General features: G+C 39.8%; 1 protein-coding gene across 1 annotated transcript; it reads left to right on the top strand.

Annotated features, from left to right (window-relative positions):
- Window positions 1-7,626: 7,626 nt before the first annotated feature.
- Window positions 7,627-21,860, top strand: LOC145445962 (flotillin-2-like). Its single transcript, XM_080324131.1, has 10 exons — window positions 7,627-7,784; window positions 7,874-7,955; window positions 9,473-9,563; window positions 9,640-9,763; window positions 10,388-10,620; window positions 11,431-11,550; window positions 12,439-12,653; window positions 15,931-16,114; window positions 18,591-18,737; window positions 20,045-21,860. Exons 1-10 carry the CDS (start codon window positions 7,736-7,738, stop codon window positions 20,072-20,074), a joined length of 1,275 nt encoding a protein of 424 aa, XP_080180257.1. The 5' UTR covers window positions 7,627-7,735; the 3' UTR covers window positions 20,075-21,860.
- Window positions 21,861-22,310: the final 450 nt, after the last annotated feature.

Genomic DNA, 22,310 nt, shown 5'->3' with positions numbered 1-22,310 from the left:
TAGGGTCATCTTCATGCGATAACACCCTAATTTATGCCATGTGGCGAGATTTGTCCTTCGTACGCGACACAAACCGCGAGTAACGCATTTGTCACTTGCATCATTTCAGTAGGCTTACACCACTCATCATCGGTCGATCCGAATCGGGCGAACCAACGGCCACAGCATCCTGTCCTACGCTGGGCACTGCCTTCACTCCCGTTTATTACATACCCCCGCCTGGATTGTGGTTATTGGCTATAGTAATTACATTGTTTTATTTACCGTATGTTCTGTACTTCGTCTAGGCTTAGCAATCGTTAGACCGTTTTTTATCACATTATGCTGGCGCCTAGCTTGTTTTCAGCCTACTCGCGCAATTCCCGACCCGGACGACGGTACGCCGCTCATTTGACGATGACTTCGGATGCTTGGGCCACCGGACATTGAACTGCGATCGGTCAATTCTGGCTACCACTCATACAGCGTGACGGACGGACACAACCTCTATATTGATTCGCGAACGACAGCCGAACGATGCAGTTCACGGCCATGTCTCAAACGCACGACTTCAACCAGCTACGACTCCACGTTCGCCCCCGACTCGCAACCGCTCATACACAGGGCAACGGAGCAACACAGCTGGCACGAACCACCACGGTTTCGACGCCGTGGCCCGTCATTCAATTTCAAACCGGGCTCATCGATCATCCAACGTCCACGTCTACACGCACGCAAATATGACGCCACACGCCGTGGCTTGGTAGCGTCACCAACCCCCGATCCAGCCCATCCCAGCATCCCAGCACGTACCGTCGAGGGTCCTCCACATATTGACTCATTAGTCACTCGGCATGGTGACTTTGTACGAACCTTGCCCCCACGCGCGGCACGATCGATTTAACCATCGTATTGCCACCCCTGCGTGGGTGATTTACTTGTTATGATCTTTTTAAGAGCCTTGCCCACACGCGCGGCGCGATCGATTTAACTATCGTATCGCCACCCTTGCGTGGGTGATTACCTCTTTATTGTTGTTTCTGCATAGCCTACTTTTTTTAGGCTAGTAATGTATTGTAATAATATAAAACTCACTCGGTACACCTATATCAACCATTCACAACTGCATGTTTTTGTATTTTTTTTAAATTCACTTTACATCCTCACATGTGGCTCCGTTCGCAGCAGATACCGACTCTTCCACGTCACCTAGTTCCGCTCCCTCTCAAGGGGGGACGGTGTGGCAGACAGCTGGTCCTTAACGTAACGTCCCTAGATAACGCCAGGTATCTGTTACGATTACTACATACTTTGCTCGTTGTACTGTAATTTCCATGTGACCCACACACGCGATTGCACAATGTTCCGGATCGTAATCCTTTGTCTCGTATGGCCTAATTACCATTATGATCCTTTTACTTATTACGCGAGTTGATCACCGATTGCACACTGCGAGGGCGTCGCTGTCTATACCTTTTTTCCCCGTACTGCTCGGGTATAAGCGCCGGCCTCTTTCGCACGTGTAGAGACTCATTTTTACTACGCTACCTGACGCACGTCTCTTTTTACTGCAATACATCCATACCGAGTGTACTGCGAGTTGAGAAGTCGCCAACGCCAAAGACAGCAAGCTACAAGCAAGTCGTTCCGCTATCACTGCTCCAGTACGACACAGCCTAACTGTTACATGGTGCCATTGAGTTCGGTAAAACAGCTCACTGTTACATGGTGCCATCGAGGTCGGTAGCCACACTGTTACAGTGATACCTGTTTTAAGACCAGGCCATCCAAGCACTGGTAGAAGTATTTTTGTGAAATAGTTGAAATCAAAACGAGCGAAAATTGTAGCCTTGAGACACTTGATTGCTTCAGATACATAGTAGCCAATTTGTTGCACATCTGAGCAAATAAATGTTGTATTTTCATCTTCATTCGTATAACAATATTCGGTTAGTTTGTGCGAATGAAATTTATTTTACAAAAAAAGTGCGAATGAAGCTCAAAAAGGTTGAAAAGCACTGGCATAGGCTATGGTAATAGTACGAAACCGATTCCAATCATTGTATAGTATATATATCATTGTGTTCAATGAATAGTTCACTTCGTAGAGTCCCAAGTATCTTGGGCATGGTGTGGTTTCTAAATCAGCAAACAAATGACTGAGATACGTCCTCTACTGCATTACAGAAAACTTCATTGCGCAACTTTGTTTGGAAATTTGTTATTCATCAATCGATCCTGCTCAATATCATTGCTCCTGCTGAAGTTTGTTCATTAAAATTTTCCGTAAGCTGGCGCTATTTTCCAAATAATTTTAAGCCTATCCCTCTCGTCTCGTTGAGGGGTTGGGTAACTGCAAGTTCACGTTGATTTGTCAGTTTGCCAGTTTGTTAATTTCGGAACCTATTATTTCGAGTCGGCCATAATGTATTGTCAGGCATTGTTAGGTATTCTGCACGATCATATCATTTTCTGTCTCCTTTCTCACGTATCAATTTAATTTCATGTGTATGGAATTTGCAATCTTAAGTTATGCAGGCTTGAGAGTTGAGACTTCCAACTTGCAGCTATGTGACTGCCTATGCTTTCATGATTACTTTAATGACATACCGTTCGGGTACTTGTAATTCAGTAAATTTAATACTGGTGCGATGTTTTAACCCCTTAGTCTTCTAATAGTGGCGTGTCGGTGTATGACTGCGGTCTGGGTCTGCTGATATATATATCATTGATGCATTTATTCGTTTTTCTAAAGTGTGCAGACGGGACTCGTGCCAGTCGAACAACAATAGCTCGAATTTCACTTCAACTTTATAATATCTCGTATGATTTAGGAATTTTATAAATCTTCTCTAATGTCCTTATTGAATAATCTCTGAAAGTGGTTTATCTTGCATTGTAAAGATAGATAGTTTCCACACTACAAAAAAAAATTAGACAAATTTGGTCTCAAATGTAAGACATGAGGATGATTTGGTCTGATTTTCAGCAATTTCAGTCTAGCTGATGAAGTGAGGTCTTAAAATTAAGACTGATTCAGCTTTTAAAGTCCATATAAAATTGTCACAATCATTCCGTCTTAAAAATCAGACCAATACAGCGCATCTTATAAGACATATTGTGCTTATTGAGACAGTTTTTGATTCATCCGTTTTTTTGGTCTTGTTTTTAAGAAGAATTTCGTTAATCAAGAAATAACATGGTTTGTGGTCTTAAAAATGAGACCGGAAAGTTGACATGGGCCAAGAGCATAAGACATAACTAGCTCTTTGAGGCAGTTTTTGATGCGTCAGCATTTTTGGTCTTGTTTCTAAGACGGATTTCGCTAATCAAGAAACAACGTTGTTCGTGGTCTTAAAAATGAGACAGGATAGTTGACATATGCCAAGAGCATGAAATCAGACAAATTTGGTCTTAAATCGATTAGGCTATTTAGAAAAAAAAAGTCTTAAAGACCAGATTGTCTTACCAAGTACTTTCTGTCTCAAAAGTAAGACCCAGCTTGATCGATAATAGAAGCAGTGCTTAGGGGGCACCCTTTTCAGTGTTAGGTTCTGAGTGACGGGGAAGAGTGATAGAGACCATGGGTCAATACTGCGCCAAGGACTTTACAGACACAGCTAGCTTATTGAGATAATTTTTGATGCTTCAGTTTTTTGGTCTTGTTTTCAAGACGAATTTTGCAGTTTTTTTGGTCTCGTTTTACCCACTCACCACAAATGCTAGTTTTGACTCACACAACCGTATATATATTGTTCTGAATATTACATGTCAGTATTATGTGGCATTATGTGGCATGAACCCAGAAAGTACTTGTTAAGACTTATTGGTCTTTAAGACTTTTTCTGCTAAAAAATCGATTTGAGACATTAAGACCAAATTTGTCTAATTTTTTTTGTAGTGCAGAGTCTTCGAGACTTCAAGCTTGATGAGAGGCGGATATAGAACCGCGATATTTAATTGAAGGGTATATATTCATATGGAAATGAACCAAAACATTTTCGGCCGACACTCGTCAGCGGTAGGCTATATAATCGTCACCTGATGGTAACGTAATGCCAACACGCAATTTTCCGTTCAATTACGTATTTATTTTATGCAAGAAAGCCTTCTGTCACTAGTGTCACATATGTATATCATTTATTGCTGAAAACAACCACTGTTTCCAGTCTGGGGCGCAGCTGGATCATTCTCCTTTTTTGGTTCATTAGACCTTGACAATATCAGTATGTTGAGATCAGACTGTTAGCTTCTCACTCATTGTTTAACAGGTTTATTTAATTTGTCAATGTCGACGTGTATCTATTTTGTCAATGTCATCAATGCCCACAGTCAAAGCATTCGCCCAGTTTGTCACCAATGTCAATGTGTATCTATTATGCTTTGCTCTTTCCATTCCATGTGAGTGCATTACAATTAGAATTATAGCTACACAATGTTTTCCAAATTCGATTCTGAAATAAATAAAACTGGAATTAATATTAGAATTATAATAAGAGCGTATAGTCCAAGGTCACAAATTAGATTACAATTCGAAATATTGCATTATTATACTTTAGTAGCAGGCGTGTAGCCAGGGGATAAGATTTTACGACGTTATAAATTTTTGTCCTTGATGTTTTTGCGGCATAACCGAGTAAAGATATAGGCTACAGAGAAATGATTTGTGTGGCGAGATAGCGTAGATGGTGTAATCCACAGTTGCCTGTATGCAATCTGTGTCCTGTGCTCACCTTGTTTTATTTTTATATTATTTTTTATTAAATTACTTTAACTTGGAAAATCATCGTTGCTCACCCGTTATATCAGGCGAACCGAACCGAGATTCCAGTAGGCACCGTTGCAACACCTATCGGTGAATTACTGGGTGAATACTTTGATTGTGGGCATTGTCAGCATTGACGGCATTGGCGACATTGACAAAAGGGATACACGGCAACATTGGTGACATTGGCAAATTAAATACACCCTTGTTCAACCTTTGGCCTAACCTCCACTTTCAATTTCATAATTTTATTTGAGATACAATATAGGCTTCGGGAGAAACGCTTTATCAGGTGTTCAAGCCAAAATGTACCTTTTCCACAATTAATTTTACGTGATTTTAATTTTTCTCATCTTCTGTTTCAATTTAGTTCAAGTACGATGACGAGACTAGAACTGCGTGACAGTTCGTACTTCATTAGGCCTACATGAAATCCGCATGAATGGTGCTGTTGCTAGTGCAACCGGTCTCATCATACCTCTGAGGCAATATAAACTCAACTCTAAGGATAATATTAGTATCTGTGGCGACTGCTATGAGTCGAAATCAATTTACAGCTCTTGTTGCGAGCCAGACGAATATTTATATTTTTAGTAAGTATGTCATCCAATGCAACAAAGGCCATGTAATAGTGAGCGCCACAGACACCAATTCATACTGTTATATAAACCGTATAGCAATATGTTTGAAAATATGATTTGGTTGTCAAAAGTATGGATGCATCAAAGAAAAAATGTGAGCAACTTAACTCGAAAACTGACACTAATTTAACCAAAAAGAGGTTTATCTGAATATCTTTGATCGTGACACTTGGCGGTGAGTGGGAGCTGGTTTGATATTTTTTGATTTGTCTCAACTAGAGTTTTCTATTTTATAGAATGAGTGTTTTTGTGAATCTGAGTAAGTAGATGTGGAGCGCAAGGCTGTGCGAGGTTTCCGGCCGGTCGTCCCAACAGTGCTGTCATGAAATGAATTGAATCATTCACCAGAACGCTGTTAAGATGAAAAGAGAGCCGCTACAACGATTCAATGAAGTTGTTGCGTCCGATTTGTATTCGTGTTGAATGTAACAAAATTAGTGTAGTGTTCTCGAAGGGAAAATCTACTACCAAGTTGCGAACTAGTTTGCAGATGTGCGATTCCCAAATAAATTGTGATATTGTTATCGTTATCACACTGAATTTTATGTCGGCTCAACGAGATGACGTAGTGGTGTCAAATCACGAAATTTGACAGTGATTGGATTCTAGTTACAGGGAAATACCCAACTATAAGACTACAGTAGTATGAAATCTTTCTTCACATGATAGCCTATTGCCAGAGGGTATAATGCTTTGCATTAGTTAAGTTCGATCAGTATGCAATGGGCCAATGGCATCCTTGCTGTGTATTTAATTAGGCAGGTTAACTAATAAGCCTATCTAGGAAGAAATCAGGGTAGTTTTTCTGCTTTTGTTTGCTTTCAATCATGCTGCCTAATAATCCTGAATGACCTTTTTATAAGCGAGTGGGTATTTTCCATATAATATATTCTCAGTAAATGTGGTAAAATTGTGTTAAAATTGTGTGAATACGCTGTACTTCCCTGCTTCTAATTTAAGCTATATATTTGTTATGATCGGCTCGATGTACTAGTATTCATTCCTAACGAGTGCCGGTAGCGGCATCGTATATTTTGATTATATACATATTTCTATATGCCATACCATACACATTTTATTACTATCTTAAGGTTGTTTTGAGTAGGGCTAGTAAGTGTTATAGTGTTATGGGAACATAATGATACCTTATGCAATTTGTAATAGTCGCCATTGTCATTTTTGTAGGCCTATATAAGTGTGTCCTATGCCACATTGAAAACATGAATGTTAATGTATGCAGTGGTATAATAATCTTCCCGTTATGATGCAATCAATTTCATACACCTATGTTGATACTGTTGGCAATATGGTAAATTTTCTTTTTTGTTCAGTATATCTGGTATTCATACAAGGGCCTATCAAATAACAGGAAGCAGTGGTAGATTTATCTTTTCCTTGTATTGCTGCACAGGATATGACCGACACTCTGACAGTATTCACATTTGCCTCAAATGATCCGATGAGATGTTGATTAGCCTAAACAGTCTTCTATTGATTTGAGATGAAATATGCAGCACACGAATTCGAGTAATGACAGTTCATAAATCTCATGCATATAATCAATATAGAATCGATTCTATGTATTACTCTTATGTCTGTAATCCATAATACGAAATTATGCCCTTATTAATTATGGCGCCACTTCGTCCCACTAGACTAGCACATTTTTTAAATACTGTTGAACAGCCACTATATATATATGCATGCTCACCGCAGTAACTTACCCATAATCCAGTGTTTTGTCACAAGAATTTCAACTGAGATATTGAGTAGAAATACTTTGATTGCCTACCAGCTACTACAGCCAAGCATGCAGTGATGCTGCCCTTATTGTAGCACAGCAATGTGGCTAGGAGTTGGACTAATTTGCAAATTAATGTCTCAAGGCGTATGATATGGGGAAGTAGCTATATGTGAAATATCTCATAAAGCGGTAGGCTAAAGGTTTAGGCTTAATTTCAATTAAGAAGCATTAAAAGCATTGAAAATATTGAACTTTGGTGAGGATCCGAATAACTTGCACTTCAAGAATTTCCTCGTCAGTATTATGATATCGTGCTGTCATTAATGCTATGAGATAGTTTTCAAGTAATTAATGAAGATATTAAATTGTGATGAGTATTCCGTCTGCAATGACGAAAACCACTGGGAAGACAAAAATTTGCTAGTTTCAGTTTTTGATGCGTTGGTAGATGAATACCGAATGCTGAATGAATTGGAATGATCAGTTTACCATTATACCATTCATCATTTCAACACCGAATATCTTATCCTATTTCGTCCATATGATAATAGATACTTTTGGCGTTAAGTTGAGTATTTGTAGCTGGTCTGACTCTCGGATTGCAACATGGGAAACTGCCATACTGTCGGACCAAACGAAGCTTTGGTTGTATCTGGTAAGTTTTTTTTATTTTTTGCTTTGACAAAGTAGGCTATAGCCTACTTTGTGTCATGTTCTAATAACAATCAATTTATAAATTTTTAGGTGGTTGCTGGGGTGGAGATCATAAGAAATATGTCATTGGAGGATGGGCTTGGGCCTGCTGTCTTGTCACAGAGGTACAGAGGTGAGATCAAATAGTCCTTTCCCCTGCAATTCTGGAATGTGAACTATTCACTATGAATCAACCCATCTCATCTTGTTGAATAGCCTGAAATAGCATTTGATACAGTCCAGTTCACTTATGTCATGACTGAATGATCATAAGAATTTCCTTGTTGTTGGAAGGTGATGCTACTCATCATTACGGGACAATCTTCCTCAAGCTCAACTGATAAATTTGAAATTTGTATTGACTAGCCATCGAGTCATTATATTGGAATTAGTGAACCTGTAGTGCCATTTTTGAGAACAGGCTTCTTGTAATCTTGTAACTTTGTAAACTGATGAGAGATTTTGTTAAATATTTCTGGAATACTGTGGCCCGTGCTGTACAAGCTACTGGATTTTCAAAATATGTGCTGGTACGTAACTAAAACTAGATCTACTGTACTCGCTTTTCAAACCTCGCAACTAGAAATAGAACTAACAACCTTTAGAAATCCTCAATTAAATGACTAAGCACCGATAATGCGAATTACTAAATTGGAAATGAGCTGAGAAATATTTGGGATAGAATCGGCATTTCAAAAGGACGTGGTTTCGAGTTTGAGATAGATGAATTTTCATCTCCTGAACCCACCCCTTGTACACCGCTGTTAGTGGTGATGACTCTGAGCTAGTAATGACGGTCCAAGAACATCACACAATAGAACACCGGTATCGCGATTCAGACCAAACAATGACACATGGTTTCTGGTTGTTCTATAATAAATTATTTTCAAAACCCGCAAGTAGCAGTAGAACTACTCAAAAAACCAATAGTTAGTTGACCGTCAAGTAACCAGATATAAGTAGTTTTTACAATATGACCGTGGCATTCATTAGTTGGTAAGTGTCATGTAAATGATCGTCACTATCCACTGGGGGTTTGTCATCCAAATGCTTGTTGCTGGAGAGTCCACAATATTTAAAATCTCAGATGTGCTGTGATCCTTGACCCCTGGAAACCCATTATGACTAATTGACGTTGTTGTTTTTCTTTTCCTTCACACTGCACTAGTCCAATGAAATGAATCACCATAATGATCAGCAACACTGCAACATAACATCCAAGAACGATTAAATTACTTGGTAAGATCCTGGCCAGTAATATATGGTTTTACACTTTTTCGAATTCGTTTTTATTTTTTCGATAGTTCCTATAAATGACCAGTGTAAGTTTAGCTTTTTTAATGAAAATGGCTGTTGATTTTATTAATTTTTGAGTTCACACTCTTCTAGTGACAAATCTATTTGAATATTTGATGTTGTTTCATATCCCATTCAGTTTTCATTATTAAGGTATAGTAATAGTAGTAGTATGCAGGCCTACAGCTGTACATGTACATTACACCATTCATTCTGTCCAGTTGACTTCTGTGTAGGATCTATGTTGAATTGTAGATGTGTCTAACCCGAAGCGCTAATAGGCTATTCAGTAGGGCAATTCTTGTTAAATTACCTTGCAACTATTTGTTAAGACTGCTTATTTTCCGATTTCAGGCTTTCTTTAGAAGTCATGACCTTGAATCCGGTGTGCGAAAATGTCGAAACAGCGCAAGGTGTGCCCTTGACAGTGACTGGTGTTGCCCAGGTAAGTCTACCACGATCTGCATTAACGAATGATATAAGGTGTTTTAGCTTTCATGATGAAAATTGCGTTGTGTCAGGTCAAGGTAATGACGAAAAAGGATCTTTTGGCTTCTGCGTGCGAGCAGTTTTTGGGAAAAACTGTCAGAGACATTGAGAGCGTTCTTTTGCAAACTTTAGAAGGTCATCTCCGTGCTATTCTTGGTGAGTTAATATTCTGTATATCTTTGTTAGTTATCGAATTGGCCTGAAGAATATTGGGTTTACACTCTTCAAAGGCAATCGACATTTTAGTATGTCCAGAAAGTGTCCACTGCCCAATTCTGTCTCAGGGTTGCCAGATGACACTGAGCCTTCACTGCCAAACAAAGCAATTTATAGGGGAAATGAACCTGAATGTTACGGCCAAATTCTAGTCCCAGTGGATCTCATGTATGGTGCTATTTTGAATGCGAACCCGCGAAGTAATGCGGGTTGCCGTCCCGTCGACATACAAAAAATTACGAACATCCAAACTCTGAGTAGGATTCTGGATGCTGACGATGAAAACAAGGTCATCAATATATAGGATATTGGCCCTGGGCCGAAATGCATACTTATTTTTAGTCATCAACATCTAGGGCTAGGTTGTCGAGAACTATTTATCCCTATCAGGGGTTGTCCGTGAGGTCAAAAAGGATGAGATTCAATGGCATATCCAGTAGTTTTTTACTCGTAGCGTAATCGTTAGATTATGCCTCGTGGGTTTAGTTTGTTCTCCTACTCTCAACGTCTGATCAGTCTTACGATGAAGCCTGAGCGAAGCAAATTTGAGAGTCCTATATTCAGGCACCCTGACTGTTGAGGAAATCTACCAGGATCGCGACCGATTCGCGTCCCTAGTCCGAGAAGTCGCCGCTCCTGACGTGGGTAGAATGGGGATCGAAATTCTGAGCTTTGTCATCAAAGACGTCAGCGACCACGTCGATTATCTTTCGTCAATCGGTCGGGCGCAGACCGCCGTCGTGATCAGCGATGCAGATATTGGAGTGGCCCTTGCGGAACGAGATGCCGGAATTAGAGTAAGTAACAATGACTATATGAGATTGCATTTATTCAGACGCTCTGTGGCATCTTCTAAGATGAATTTGGGTCCATGGAATTTCTATAGGGGTCGTTTATTCGGGAAAAAATTGGTATAAGTTTGTCATGGTTAAACCGCTGCCACCGGCGGGTTTTGCTGAAAAATTTCACTTTTCAAACTGTAAAACACGACCTCAATGGGATGCAAAACCAACAAGTAATATATCGTCGGATTCACAATTTCAAAGTGTAACCAACTATGCCACGAAACTAGACGAGAGCAGAGCAACCGACCGTGTATATAAGCTAATCAAGAAGACGAGATAACCTTTTTGTAAAAATGTACATGTTTTGGTTACTTCCTCATAGAGTCCACAACGTATACCTAGTGCGAATAAGTCTGATTGCGTAACCATGGTGAAACGCTCTACCATATATTCATAGTATCGATCGAATTGATTGAGCCAAAATGATCACTCATGGCTTGTTTTAAAGATGATATCTGTGTCGCAGTGAATAGCATGTACCTATTCGCATTGTGGCATGTCAAAACATAGACTAGGAGAGAAGATTCGATCACAAGGATTTTGAATAATATATAGTAACGATAAATCTAGCCCTATGAAGCACATTCCTTTTGGATTTGATGGCGAACTCTGAGCAGTATCAATTTGAATCTCATCAAAATCGGCAGGTTTTCACCATTATCGAGTGCAAGCTTTTATTTACTGCTAAATTGCTTCGTTGACACACTGTTTTGGGGTAGCAGCCTACGTGAGATGCAGCCCATGTATTATGTGTCATTGCAGGAAGCCGAATGCGAAAAAGCCAAAATGGATGTGGTGTACGGCTGTCAGACCAAAGTCGCCGATTGCGAACGTGAATTCCTTATGGCTGAAGCGTCGTTCCTAAAAGAAACCAATGCTGCCGTGAGTACCTTGTCTTATGTCTCTCTGTCCGAGTCAGAGATAACCGAACAAGCCTCTGTTTGTACCTAATCAATCCATGTAAGAAATTTTCAAGCACCGCAAAAAACTACCCTTTGAGGTTTTGTATTGTTTTCATACTTTTTTGTGTATTGTGCAACCATTTCGGCAATCCAGATATAAATAATGCAGCGAGACACTGGGCTGCACATTGGGCTTTCTGGTAGTTGCAAGGCCCACCATCTCATCAAGATCTGGTAACAGTAATGGCGAGACTTGTCAATAAAATTATATACTTGATTTCAGATTACAATCACCAATGGCTTTGATGAAATCAGGCCAAGCTCGGGTTATTAAATAAATATCGTCAAAAATATTCACATGCGAAGGCATATACATATTATGGCGTTATGGCGATCTCTGGTTGCAAACTAGGGTGGAGTGGAAATGACTTATTCTTCAAATCGAAAAAAGGGGGTTCTTAAAATCAACAAATGACCTGAAACTTCAATAAAAATTGAATTTAGGGGATTGCCCCCATTTTCCAGCCGACAACCCACCAATTTCTGAACGCAAGGGGGCAAAATTGCATATCTCGTTTCAGGTCATTTGTCGGGATTTAATAACTCCCTTTTTTTAATTTAAAAAAAAGTCATTTTCACTCCACCCTATTGCACACCCCTGTTTTAGAACATTGCTTCTACTCACATACTGTCAGTAACAGTAGTAGCGACCTCTGCGATTGGGTCAGTTGTGTCAAGCGTTCAGCAAAATTATTTGGCAACACTACTTATGGCTGGTAAAGTCTCAGTTTAGGGTGTCGGCTTCTCCCAAGCACCGAATCGAACGTTCTTGTCGTGAGTTCCCGGCAATTCTCATCTTTTGCAACAGCAAGCTGATGCAAAACTGGCGTTTCAACTACAAGCGGCCAAAGAGAAGCAGCGTATCCGCGCCGAGGAAATCCAGATCCAGGTCGTGGAGCGCCACAAGCAGATCGAGATCGAAGCCAAGGAAATCGAGAGGAAGGACCGCGAGCTGGAGGCGACCGTGAGGAAACCGGCCGACGCCGAAGCGTACAAGGTGGAGACACTCGCTGAAGGACGGAAGTAAGTTCCAGACGGAAAGTTGAAATATTTACCTTATGCGAGCGCAAAGAAAGTGATGCCGGTGATATAGGCTACCGCATTGAAGATGATGTGGCATTTTTTTGACCGCGCTTATTTTATTGGACTTTGTCACAACGTTGTGAGTCCATCACGACTGCACAAAGTGCAGTGCACATCGATGTCTTTTCCATTAACCTGCATCTTGATATACTCTAATGCGAACAATCGAGGTTTCAATGGTTCCATGGTTGGAAGAGAGTATCAGAATGATACTTCTCGCTGATAGTACAATTCTCAGTGGCAAGGGGTGGTAAAACTCGATTTGGATTCGAGTACTCCTGCCCTGGTCTGTAACTCCCACTTCAGCAATATTATATTTTTCTACGTCCAAATATCTCTTGGGCACGGCCTTTCTGCTATCTTGGGACCAGCGATTTAGGCATCTTCCGACCGATACTGTCCGCATTCCTCTTTGTTGCATGCCTAGGGCTGTTCAAAAATAACCTTTTTTCCTTAATCTTGCGGGCTACGTGAATAAATCGTTAGGTTGCCTTAAAAAACGACGCACACCAAATTTGAAGTCATTCTAACCAATATTCGCGATTTTCGTAGAGTTTGAAAATTTTGAATTTGCCCAGAAACGCAAAAAAAAATTTTTTTCAAATTTTTCTGCCAACCCCATGAAATTGTTGGGCTGTCTTCAAACACTATGCAAAACAAATTTGACTCAATTCCAAGCCGTAGAAGCGGAGTTATTTCAGTTTTTCTTTGATAATTCTGGGATTATCCTCGATCGGTGGATAATCCAAGAATTTTCATCGAAAAACGGGAATAACTCCGCTTCTACGGCTTGGAATTGAGTCAAATTTGTTTTGCATAGTGTTTGAAGACCGCCCAACAATTTCATGGGGTTGGCAGAAAAATTTGAAAAAATTTTTTTTTTTGCGTTTCCGGGCAAATTCAAAATTTTCAAATTTTATCACGTAGCCCGCAAGATTAAGGAAAAACGGTTATTTTTGAACAGCCCTAAATTGCCTATACATACCTCCATACTTTTGCTTCTCTAGCTCTTGATCTATCATTATATATGAAAGATGAAGCTGACATTCCAACAAACGCAGTATGACAACATTGCACACTGGCAATTATGATGTAACACATCAGCCGAGATCAAACTTTATGCGGCCACATTAAGTGGGTCTGTTTATCGTCCTTTGGTGTTAGTCTAGTAAATTAGCATCAGCATGGGCTTTTTATTCCTTGGACACTAAAAGATTGGCACTTGTCTTGTTAAAACACAGTGCTTCGTGGTCCATCAATTTCAGTATTTTCTGTTTGTCTTTTTGTATTGAGCTTATGGAATTGCCGGTATATTGAAAAAGCTGTATTTTATGGCTACCGGTACCTAATGCTAAATGAACTTGTTGGGCCTGTGTATTGTCCTATTTCGCGGGGTGTCACTTCAAAGAAAATATACCATTGTGGACTTGCATATAATTGAATTCCTCTGGCCCTGGGTCTTAGACACAAATCTATCTAGATTTCAATACTTGCATGACACGCGTAACCTTATGTAAGCTATTTTTGTGTCCCTATATCTTTTCAGTATTTTCACAGGTAACACAATGAATGTGCCTGATTTTTGAAATTCGGTTGTTCATCGCAATGATTTATGGTGTAATGAACGAATGACGTCGAAAGTTAACAGAATAGTTGCAGCTCGCGTACAAATCATCATTTGTCACCAGGTTACATCCTTGCATACAAAATTGCAGTGCGGTACACCAATGTGTAGTCGTTGAAATCAAACAGAAGTCATTAATAATTCAAAATTTGAGCTCTGCATTTCATTGACTGTAGCCTATGTATATGGCGATCTGTTGTAGCCTATAATTCAATTGGATACCATGCCGAATAAACATTGTGCTCATAGCTTTATTAAATCCATGCGAATTTGATGATACTAGTGTAGACACACTGTTATACACTGATCGTGTGTGTGCTTGTATAAGTCAATGAAGGATCATATTGTTTCGATGTTTGTCTTACATGCCTGTGTGTTAGCGTACTACTGTGACAATCCGAATATCTGTGTTGTTGCGATAGGTCGTATCAAAAGAATACTTGATTTTTCGAGTGCATGAATAGAAAACACGATATATTCAGCCGATATTTAGAAGATATGGCTGCTTGCTTATCACGCATTTCCCAAACTTTGGAGTATTTATTTAAACAGCTTCACAGCCGTTGCTATGCTTGAACATAGACATCAAAATACTAAAAAAGCTGCATCTGGACACCTATAAATTAATCCAATAAAGTAATATGTCAATATTCCCAGTCTGGCATTCCCAGTCTGGCATTCGCAGATTATAGTTCTCTGACTAGTTCTCCGTATTATTACGTTGTGACTCCCCGAAACATGCCAATACTTCCATACCTCTAATGACCAATACTGGTATTTCTGTCAAAGCGATATTATTGGGAAACCGATAATAATCAGTTGGGCTCTAGTCACATCCATATTGTTTTTTATTACTTATTTAATAAAAGTCGAAGTTGTGTGTGTGAAGTAGTTCGGAAATTGTGTTTTGAACAACTTCTTAGAGGAACAGAACTTCAATATACAATATATATTGTTGTATATTGTATAGTATATTCATCTTGAAATGAACCCGAATATTTTCGGCTGACACTCGTTCGGGGTAATCGTCAGCAACTAGTAGAGAATTCAAAAGAAACATCGTATATCAACAACCGTATCACGAAATATGACGTCACCAGCATGAAATGTCGAATACGAGAGTGTTCAATGTACTATTTTTAGATGGTACACGAACTCTTTTTGTTGTATTTTGATAAAAGTTGACTCCAAGGCACACAAATGAAAGTGTGAACGGCCCTGTCGTCTTGTCAAAATACACCGGCCAAGGCTGTGTCAACAAAAAAAGTTTGTGTATCATCTAAAAATAGTACATTGAACGCTCTCGTACTCCACATTTCATGCTGGTTGACACACATTTTGCGATACGATTGTCGATATACGATGTTTCTTTTGAATTCACTACTAGCTGCTGATGATTACCAATGACGAGTGTCTGCCTAAAATATTCGGGTTCATTTCAATTGGAAACCGGTGTTGCGAGGTGTGCCAGGCACAAGTCCACTTTTTATATCCTACTTTTTCTTAACTAACATCTGTGATTGCTTTTACCGACTCTGGCTGCGATGTATGGATTGTTGCTTGTTTTAATAAGAATGATTATCTCTTGCACAGAACCAAGACTGTCGAGCAAGCCAAGGCGGAAGCCGAGAAGATTAAGCGCGTGGGCGCCGCGGAAGCCTCTTCCATCGAGGCTGTTGGTAAAGCCGAGGCGGAAAGCATGAGATTGAAAGCATCTGCGTACAAGCAGTACGGAGACGCTGCGTTGATGTCATTGATTTTGGAGTCTCTGCCGAAGGTAATTTGCCGCCTTTCGGAGGCTGGTTTACGTGGTAATAAGCGTGGCACTTTGCGCGCTGTAATCGATATCATTGTACTCTGACGCTATCGTTGACTTGACACCACTGTATTGAGTGATCGACAGCTTCCTGTAAGTTTCGCTGTCGCTGTTTCGATGTATACATCGTAATTTCCTGTGTGAAAATATTCCTTACAGTGAATATCCGCAGTGCATTCGTATCGGCGTCTGTTTGAGCCAAAAAAATAGTGACCTTGATAGTAGATTGATCAATGTTCACAACGTCCGGGCAAAATGGAGTGTGCGGGTGTTTTGGTTCCGAATTGCGTATTTTGCTTCGAGTTAGCCGAGTATCGCTCATTATGACATCGCAAGACTATGGATGATGTGAAAAATTCAAATATATACCTTTTTTGCGACCACAAAGAAAATATTTGTACAGTTGTACACTCCATAAATATTATTTGGCAGTCGTTCGGCCATGCCTGTTTCATTTCACATTGTGACAATGCCTTGGCTCGATCACGACTTGCAGAAATTTAATTTCTACAGACTTGCATAGCTTTGTACTTCATGTTCTGCATATTGTGATGCGGCCAGTTGAGGTTTCAGGCATCCACATTGAGAAAATGCATCGACTCTATAATTGATGTTGATAATATAGCTTTGATGGGATGTGGCGTATCATTTCGTCACTCGAAAAAATCGTCTTTTGCTACTTGACTCGAATGGGTCAGGAGTCGAATAACGTGATTTAACCCTTTGTAATCGGCCGGCCTACTGATCAAAATTTTACTGCATCCACAAAAAAGACGATAAAATGTCATCCATATGACTTAAATCAACGCCCAATATATTGCCGTAAACCTGAAGTAGCCGCCTAGCGGTCTGAGATACTCTTACGGCTCAGACGCCAGAGGGAATAGCGGTGTGCGAGAAAATGTTCTCGATTTCTTGAAAATAAAATAAAATTTTGTTCTTCTATATCTCCTGACGTCATACTTAGGCCCTCTCTTGGTATATGACCACCTGATTGCGTTCCGCATGAATCTCTACGTTCCATTACACGCTACTATAGTGCTTCATAGCCCAGCGCTACGATCTTGCAAAGGTAGACAACTAGACATGATAAGCACGAATCACGCGGCCGCCGCAGATGAGTAATCGATTACGTAATCGCGTAATCTCGCGGAAGGCAATTCACTTCCAATTCTACATAACATAGTAACTATTTTATATATCTCTATGCTATTGAAGTGGTATCAACCCCAGTGATTTGTTATATGTAACTTGCAACTGCATAACGGATTCGTAAGTACACACATATTGGCTTATTCGACACTGCCCAGTGCCCATATACGCTCGAGAAGTCATTTCATGTGATACATTATTGCTTTATTTCACATCAATTTGAACTGTATTCTACACGGCAAATGTTCCATGTATGATCAACAGTAGTCATAGAAGCCAACAGTAACTTCGTATGCCATCTAAACAGATATATAACTGCCTCTATATGATGTTGTTATTACAGGCTCTGGTACCAAAATAGCCTAACTCTCACGCTCATTTGTGTAGTGTTAGGGCTGGTGTCGGCTTTGTTATACAATACTAAACCCCATGATAGGGATATTGATGAATATGCCAGGATAATGGCCAACCATATGTACAATTTGCAATTGCCTGAAGCAATTGTACATCTGTTTGAAGCCGCAACGAGTCGGATGAACTTACGCAGCCATGATTTTCACGTAATAAGGTATTGCTTTCTTTCACGTCGATTTGAAGCATCTGTACGTGCTAATCTTCGATATAAGGACTTTCATAGAATAGTATGACCAACAACAAGTCATAGAAGATAACTGTAATTGGTTATATGACGTCTAGAACGGAAGATACAATGGTTTATATTCCAGGCGTTCATTCACGCGAACATCATTACAAATTCAATTTTGCGGGAAACGTTTTTGCGTGTTCAATCTGCATTTCAAGCAGGATATACATTGATATAATAGGTTGTACATGGTCTTATGTATGCGTATTCATAATAGCTATCCATATAAATCGATTGTTACGGTTTAGAGAGTAATGCAGGTCGAGCTATCTTAGAATAAATAACGACTCCTCCGTGTTAAACAATCGAGGTCCAGTATACTAGTCCGCCGGTCGCAAAGGGTTAAGGCCGTCGGTGATCTTACTGAGTTAGTTCTCACACAGTAAACTTTTTGGCGTAATGAGGATTGAAACGAGAAATTTCCTCGTCTCACAACCGTCCTTGAATATATCAGTACCCTGTGCATGTTTCTTTTTTGACTTGTTCACATAGCGGGACACGTGACTTAACGGTAGCGATAGAACATCGTGACAAATACCATGTTTATTCGAGGCTACTATGTGAAACGCGAGTAGGCGTACAGCGAGTTCCGCTTCCTGTGCTCTGATTTTGCTTATCTTGACTCACGTCCTGCCTTGACAGATTGCGGCCGAGGTTGCTGCACCGTTGTCGCGTATCGACGAGATTGTCCTGCTCGGCGATTCCGATCGTACGACCAGCGAGGTGACAAAGCTGCTTTCCGAGCTGCCACCTGCAGTACAGGCACTCACTGGGGTTGACTTGTCCAAGGTAACTGTTGTTTTCAAGTGATGTTAACACGTATGTTGCTGCTATATTCAAACATGGTTTATAGATTTCAGCATTTGATTTTACCACAAATTTTAGAGGCTCTTGTTTGGCATTAAATTATAAGGCACTCACTGTTGAAGCGTTAGTCGTGCACGGTAGGCTACTTGTACCGTCGTCAATCATTTGATTTGCAAGCTTCAATAATATGGTAACTTGTCGCTTGCAAATCCATTACGGGGTTGGATTTGGTTGGAGTCTGTGAACGCTTTCATTAAATGAAATGTTAATCTCATTTAAAACAGGATTCATTTGATTGACGGAAAGTTTGTGGTGAGCTCATGCATAGTGGTTGGGTATGTCTGTCTTGAAAAGTATTGGAATGATATCTTATATTTAACGTAATGATTTTTTGGCAGCGATCTAGGCGATTGTTGCAGTATTAGATCGTTCAACGTGACATTATATCTGGTTCAGATTACTTGGGGGCACTCGAGTACTGTGCACTGGTAGCACTGTGTGGATATCCTAGGAAGTATGAAGCCTTGTTCAGTTGTTTACCCATGCCAATATCTATATTAACTTTAGTTGCGTGTACCGTATAACCCTGATTTAATCTGGGTGATAATCTGATGATTTAAAATCGTCGGTTATCTGAAGCTTATTCTGTTGGTGATGCATCGTATGTCACATACAACGGATATGTGCTGTGTTATGGAATCAATTTAACCATTGCTGAATTATTAGTAGACTTGATTCTTAACCTTTAGTAGGTGCTTGTGATTGCAGTAGTTACAATAATTAGTCAAATTAAGATGATCCCATGTACAGATCCTAAACCCATTTCCATGTCAGTCTGGATATAAGTCTCGAAAACATATGATGAATAATATATTCATATTGAAGTAAACCTAAATATTTTCGGACGACACTGGTCAGGTTTGATCAGCAGCAACTACTAGAGAATTGGAAAGAAAACTATACATCAACAATGGTATCACCAAATATGACGTTACCAGCACGAAATTTCGAGTAATTGAGGCAAAGAGATCACTTGAGCTCAATGCAGTATTTTTAGATGGTACAAGAACATCTGTTGACACAAACTAGGTTGGCGAATTTTATAAAAGCCGACTCAAGACACACAAAAGTGTGAATGGCCTCTCCTGACGACACAAAATCTGTCGTCTCGATAGTTCATAGATTACATTGCATAATATATGTGAACTTTTGTAGCATCATTCTAGCTTCTACATCTGCCTTGCCAATAAATTCAGGTTTGAAATATTGCTTTATTTGTTGTTGTTCAGGTACTGAAGCAGATACCCGGAGCAAAATGAACAATGCAACGCGATATAGCAACAGTCCCCAGCAGTCATCATGAAAACCTAATAATTTAGGACGAGCTCAAGCCACAGATATTTCGAGTAACACGAGTAACCTTTCACCCCATTTTCTTGTTTATTCGATATGCTCATGTATGTTGCGAGATTGAATTGTTTGGGTATAGTGGGGATGATTTATTTTTATCCATGAATTGACGAACAAGCATTCTCAGGTCATTATAGATGTAGTATTGCGTTTTTTTATGGTCGTTGCCACCTGGAACTCCGTGAGATCATGCTGGATAGGTTTGTTGAGAACACCCCTGTGCACTGAATTATTGCAAATGTATCTTGATGAATTGTAGTTGGTACTTGCGATCTGCTTCTATTTTTGTAATTTTGCCCGGACGCAAGATGTATGCTTGGTATTTTTCAACGTTCCTCACAATTAACTCTTTTTGAGCAAGCTAAATACTCATACCGGTAAATCCTTCTAGTCGCTCAATGTTAAGCATGGTTGAATCGTAACATTCATTTGACTGGGACATCCCTAACAGAAGCTAAAATCTCGCTATTTTAATCACTAATGCTCTCTATTGGGATTTACGTAAAAACAATTGACGGAAACGTATGGGATTCATATCTGCTGTAGCTCAAGAGCAAAGTTTGTTAACTGGTTTTTCTCATATTTCCCTGTTTGATGATAATATTGCACAATGTTGTAGTTGGATTAGGTCCCAGCGTCTTCGCAAGACGGCTTACATTCTGTGGAGTAGGGCTTGCAAAAAAGAGTAGCCTACGTGGGTGCTTTAATTCCGAGTCGAGTATTAAGCTTTGAGTACTTGAGCACCACCTATTGTGGCATCATAAAAATAATACAGTTCAAATGTGTGTGTCCCCATTTCCACGTCATTCAAAATCATTCATTGTTTTTGGACCAGGACTGTAGCTCTTTGGGACCAATGCTAGGCTCGATCACTAATTGACAGAAATGTCATTCAATGATATTCGTAGCCTTGTACATTTTATTATGCCAAGATACGGGTGACCGAGATTTCTAGACTCCAACAATGGAAATAATGTATTGAAACTACATTTTGTTAATAATATTACTCCTTGTGTGAAGGTGTGAATCTTCATTATTCCAAAAATTCGACCCTCACTTCTTGACTTTGAATGTAACAACTTGGCCAGAAATTTTTCTGAACGGTCCCGATCATGAACCCCATAGAAGAGCTTGTCCGTTTCGCGTAAGTAGAGGATCCTTGCATAGTAAAAGTGATCTAGTACGTTGTAACTCTTGCTATTCGCCATTGATTTGTGCCTTTGCGTTTCAAAGAATCATTACTTATGCTGTGTCCCGATTTACCTCCGTAAGAACTATGTAGACTTTTTGAGATGAGACATTTTTAACGCATAGCTGCTAGGCCGAAACGGTTCCATATTGTTGAAGCGTTGCTGAGATATTGTTTAAGGACATTATATTCATCCGACAGTGTCCATAATGCAGTTGGAATATTGTTTGTTATCTGTTGTGATGCTGTACGATGTTGTAATCCACACATTTGTTCATAAATGAAAAAGTATTGATTCAACCATTTTCCTGTGTAATGATTTGGTATTCACTACTTTTGGAGAGCATGTATCAGTACCTTTAAATGAAAATTTACCGCTCGTTTCTACAACTGTCACGGTGCAGCTAGGTGTTGTGTGGTGTCCTTGGTGATTATGTAAATGCACGAGTTTACCCGTAACATTTTGTATATATTTTGAATAAAAACGGTTCTAACTAACAGATCTACATGACGCCGCGTGAATGGTTGGGATTGGGATCCTGATTTTTGCAAAATTAACAGCACCATAGACATTGATTGTGAAATTCAGTGAATCTCGTTCAGTTAGTGTTACAAAAAGATTTTTCTCACTAGGTGCTGTCGTTATAGTTCCACTGCCTAACGCAGTGGTTCCCAACCTTTTTTGTCTCCTGGCCCCTTGGCCGATATTTGAGCTAAAATTCCCCCCTACGAAAGAGTTGCCTGTCACTAAAAAGGTGCTTTTTAACGCAAAACCATTTGTTGACTGACTAATTATTGGCCAAACATATTCAGATATGTCCGAACAATATCGAATGCAGACCGTACTACACTTCGGTACAGTACAGTTAGATTTGACCTGTTTTTTCCGGTCGGGTAGCCGCTGACGTAAAATAAACCAGCAAGTCCGCTTGCTATGGCCTTGAGTTGAATCGATG

The sequence above is a fragment of the Botryllus schlosseri genome, chromosome 9 (genome assembly GCF_051294905.1).
Source record: "Botryllus schlosseri isolate E-star chromosome 9, Bs_hap1, whole genome shotgun sequence".
NCBI lineage: Eukaryota > Metazoa > Chordata > Ascidiacea > Stolidobranchia > Styelidae > Botryllus > Botryllus schlosseri.
The sequence above is the reverse complement of the archived record's forward strand: the minus strand, read 5'-3'. Positions and strand labels throughout refer to the sequence as shown.